At 63.9% G+C, this 2,832-nt stretch overlaps 2 protein-coding genes across 3 annotated transcripts in view; both read left to right on the forward strand.

Annotated features, from left to right (window-relative positions):
* The first annotated feature begins 6 nt into the window (after positions 1 to 6).
* MAF1 (MAF1 homolog, negative regulator of RNA polymerase III) lies at positions 7 to 2,549 on the forward strand. 2 transcript variants are annotated; one of them, XM_005865030.2, is made up of 8 exons: positions 7 to 99; positions 632 to 758; positions 865 to 993; positions 1,068 to 1,233; positions 1,349 to 1,470; positions 1,552 to 1,671; positions 1,794 to 1,922; positions 2,046 to 2,549. In XM_005865030.2, the coding sequence occupies exons 2-8, from the start codon at positions 676 to 678 to the stop codon at positions 2,065 to 2,067; spliced, it is 771 nt and encodes a 256-aa protein (XP_005865092.1). In that variant the 5' UTR covers positions 7 to 99; positions 632 to 675; the 3' UTR covers positions 2,068 to 2,549. The 2 variants fall into 2 exon arrangements, with proteins under 2 accessions (XP_005865092.1, XP_014394143.1); XM_014538657.1 differs by lacking the exon at positions 7 to 99 and adding an exon at positions 167 to 480.
* Positions 2,550 to 2,614: 65 nt separating this feature from the next.
* The window catches only part of LOC102262368 (WD repeat-containing protein KIAA1875), a 20,922-nt gene continuing 20,704 nt past the window's right edge, over positions 2,615 to 2,832 (forward strand). The window contains exon 1 of the mRNA XM_014538696.1: positions 2,615 to 2,794. Coding sequence (XP_014394182.1) covers positions 2,671 to 2,794 — 124 coding nt within the window. The 5' untranslated portion in view covers positions 2,615 to 2,670. The remainder of the gene's footprint in view (positions 2,795 to 2,832) is intronic.

Raw genomic sequence — 2,832 nt, forward strand, 5'->3', positions numbered from 1 at the left:
CCGGCCGGAGCCCGCACCGCCTTCTCACTCGCATCGACGCCAACCGACCTGACCCGGCCTGGCTCTGCCCGGCCAGATAGAGCGTAGAGCAGCAAGCAAGTAGGTGTCCGCCCTGTGCTCGGCGTCGTATCGGGGCCTCCAGAACTACAGACCCCAGCAGGCCGTTCCGGGGCCGTGAGCCCTCCCTCCGTTCCCGAAGAAGCTGGGCACACTTTGGAGAACGGAGGAGCCTACAGGTTTCCTCTTCCCCTCGCTATAAAGCCGCCCGCAGAACAGGGAAGAGCGCGTAGTCCAAGTGACCTCAAGCCCGAGCCGGGCCCCAGGTGTCCGGGTTCCAAACCGGGATGGGGAGTGTTAAGGAAGAGACGAACCCAGCAGTCTTGGGGTGAGCAGGAGCTCTGTGGGCCCCCAGCCCCGACCCAGGACTCCAAAGAGGTGCAGGGGGTGTGGCTGCGCTGGGGCCTGGACTTGCCATCTCAGGTAACAGGATCGCATCGCCTCCGGCCTGTGCTGTGCCGGGGAGCAGGCTGTGGGCGGGGCCTAGCTTGTTTACCTCGGCGTCATTTACCCAGAGAAGGCTGAAGGGAGAGGGCCGGGGCCAGATACCCATGGGCTGGCCTCCTGTCCTCAGGGCCGCACTAGCCCCTCAGAGCACAGGACGCCCTCCCCAAGGACATGAAGCTGTTGGAGAACTCGAGCTTCGAGGCCATCAACTCACAGCTGACTGTGGAGACTGGAGATGCCCACATCATTGGCAGGTGAGGGCGGGGCTCGAGGAGCCGGGGTCTCAGGGCTCCCTCTGCCCTGGCCCTGAGGGGAACCTGGGGGTGGCATGCCACGGCCCCACCTGTGTCCACCCTGCAGGATCGAGAGCTACTCCTGTAAGATGGCGGGGGATGACAAGCACATGTTCAAGCAGTTCTGCCAGGAAGGCCAGCCACACGTGCTGGAGGCCCTGTCCCCACCGCAGACCTCGGGCCTCAGCCCCAGCAGGTGAGCCTGGGCAGGGCCTGCCCACGGGGGCTGTCGGGCGCAGGGCGGTGCTGGGCTGACGCTTCTCTGTGCAGACTGAGCAAGAGCCAAGGCGGCGAGGATGAGGGCCCCCTGAGCGACACGTGCAGCCGCAAGACGCTCTTCTACCTGATCGCCACGCTCAACGAGTCCTTCCGCCCCGACTACGACTTCAGCACGGCCCGGAGCCACGAGTTCAGCCGGGAGCCCAGTCTCAGCTGGGTGAGGGCTCCCCCACCCCCCGCTGTTCACACTGTCCTCCCCGTTTTTCCTGGCCCCTAACCCAGTCCGTGCCTGCTGTCCTGGCACCGAGTCAGCCGAGCTGTGCCCATTCTAGGTGGTGAATGCGGTCAACTGCAGTCTGTTCTCGGCTGTGCGGGAGGACTTCAAGGCCCTGAAGCCACAGCTGTGGAATGCAGTGGACGAGGAGATCTGCCTGGCCGAGTGTGACATCTACAGGTGGGCTGGCGTCCCTGCAGGTGGGCGCTGGGTGTGCGTGGCACCTGGGGCCTCACACCCATCTCACTCCACACTATCCAGCTACAACCCGGACTTGGACTCGGACCCCTTTGGGGAAGATGGCAGCCTCTGGTCCTTCAACTACTTCTTCTACAACAAGCGGCTTAAGCGGATTGTTTTCTTCAGCTGTCGCTCCATCAGGTTGGCGTCCGTCCCTTCCCCCAGCTTCCTGTTAGGCCCACCCCACTCCTGACTCTGTCCCCTCTGGGGGCAGCAGCAGGCCAGGGTGGGCAGTTCTAAGACTGCTTCCCCACCTCCCCCAGTGGATCCACGTACACACCCTCGGAGGCAGGCAATGAGTTGGACATGGAGCTGGGGGAGGAGGAGGAGGAGGAACTCAGAGATGGAGGCAATGAGGGCGGATCCGAGGAGACCAGCCCCATGGAGGACAGGTGTGTGATGGTGGCGGCAGACGGGCTCCCTGGAGCGTGGGGTGGGCAGGGCGGGGTGGGGCCCTCTGCCTGGTCTCCTGGGTGTTAGCTCCTCAAGGCTCCTGTGTGCCCCCCTCTGCCCAGAGTCCCGGTGATCTGTATGTGAGGAGGAGAAGCAGAGGCCCAGCTTCATCCAGCGTCAACCAGTGCCTGGACTTGCCCACCTGAGGGGCCCTGGGCCTCCCCAGCTGCTGGCCAGACCCTGGCACGGCTCCAGCTCCAGCTGCCCACCTAGCCCTTTGGTTCCAGCCTACGGACGGCCACTCACCCCCACAGGCTCTGCTGCCCACATTGTGGCTGGACTGGACAGACTCGGGGCCTGGTGGGCACAGCCACTGCCCTGCCCAAACGAACTGACTGAGGCAGGGACTGCTGGACCACAGAGTTTATTTTTGTATTTTGTACCCTGAGCCTGCACACTCCAGCCCGAAGGGCCTGAGACCCAGCAAGCAGGCCTGACAGTCGTCCTCCCTGGCTTGGGCCGCTCTTGGTGCCCACCTGTACCCCCACCTCGCCCACCGGGCAGCGTGCACTGAGTGTCACTTTGCTGCAGCTTGTTTGTTTCCAATAAAAGTTTATGTGACTTATTGTGGACCTGGGCTCTGCATGGCGTGGGGGCGGGGCCTGCGTGGGGGCGGGGCTACGTCCCCTGGTATCCTAGCAACGGGCAGTAGGGGCTGTTAAGCCGCCTGGACCTGCCGCCGCCAAAATGGAGACGGATGTGTCCGATGTCAGCAACCCCTTTTTAGTAGAAGACAACATGACTCTGGACCCAGACCTGAACGACACTGACAACTATGGCGTCCCGGACCCCGGGCTGCTCGAAGAACGTGGTGAGCCGGCCTGGCCCGCACCCAGGCGTGATGTCAGC

Source organism: Myotis brandtii, unplaced genomic scaffold (assembly GCF_000412655.1).
Source record: "Myotis brandtii unplaced genomic scaffold, ASM41265v1 scaffold1956, whole genome shotgun sequence".
NCBI classification, from domain to species: Eukaryota; Metazoa; Chordata; class Mammalia; order Chiroptera; family Vespertilionidae; genus Myotis; species Myotis brandtii.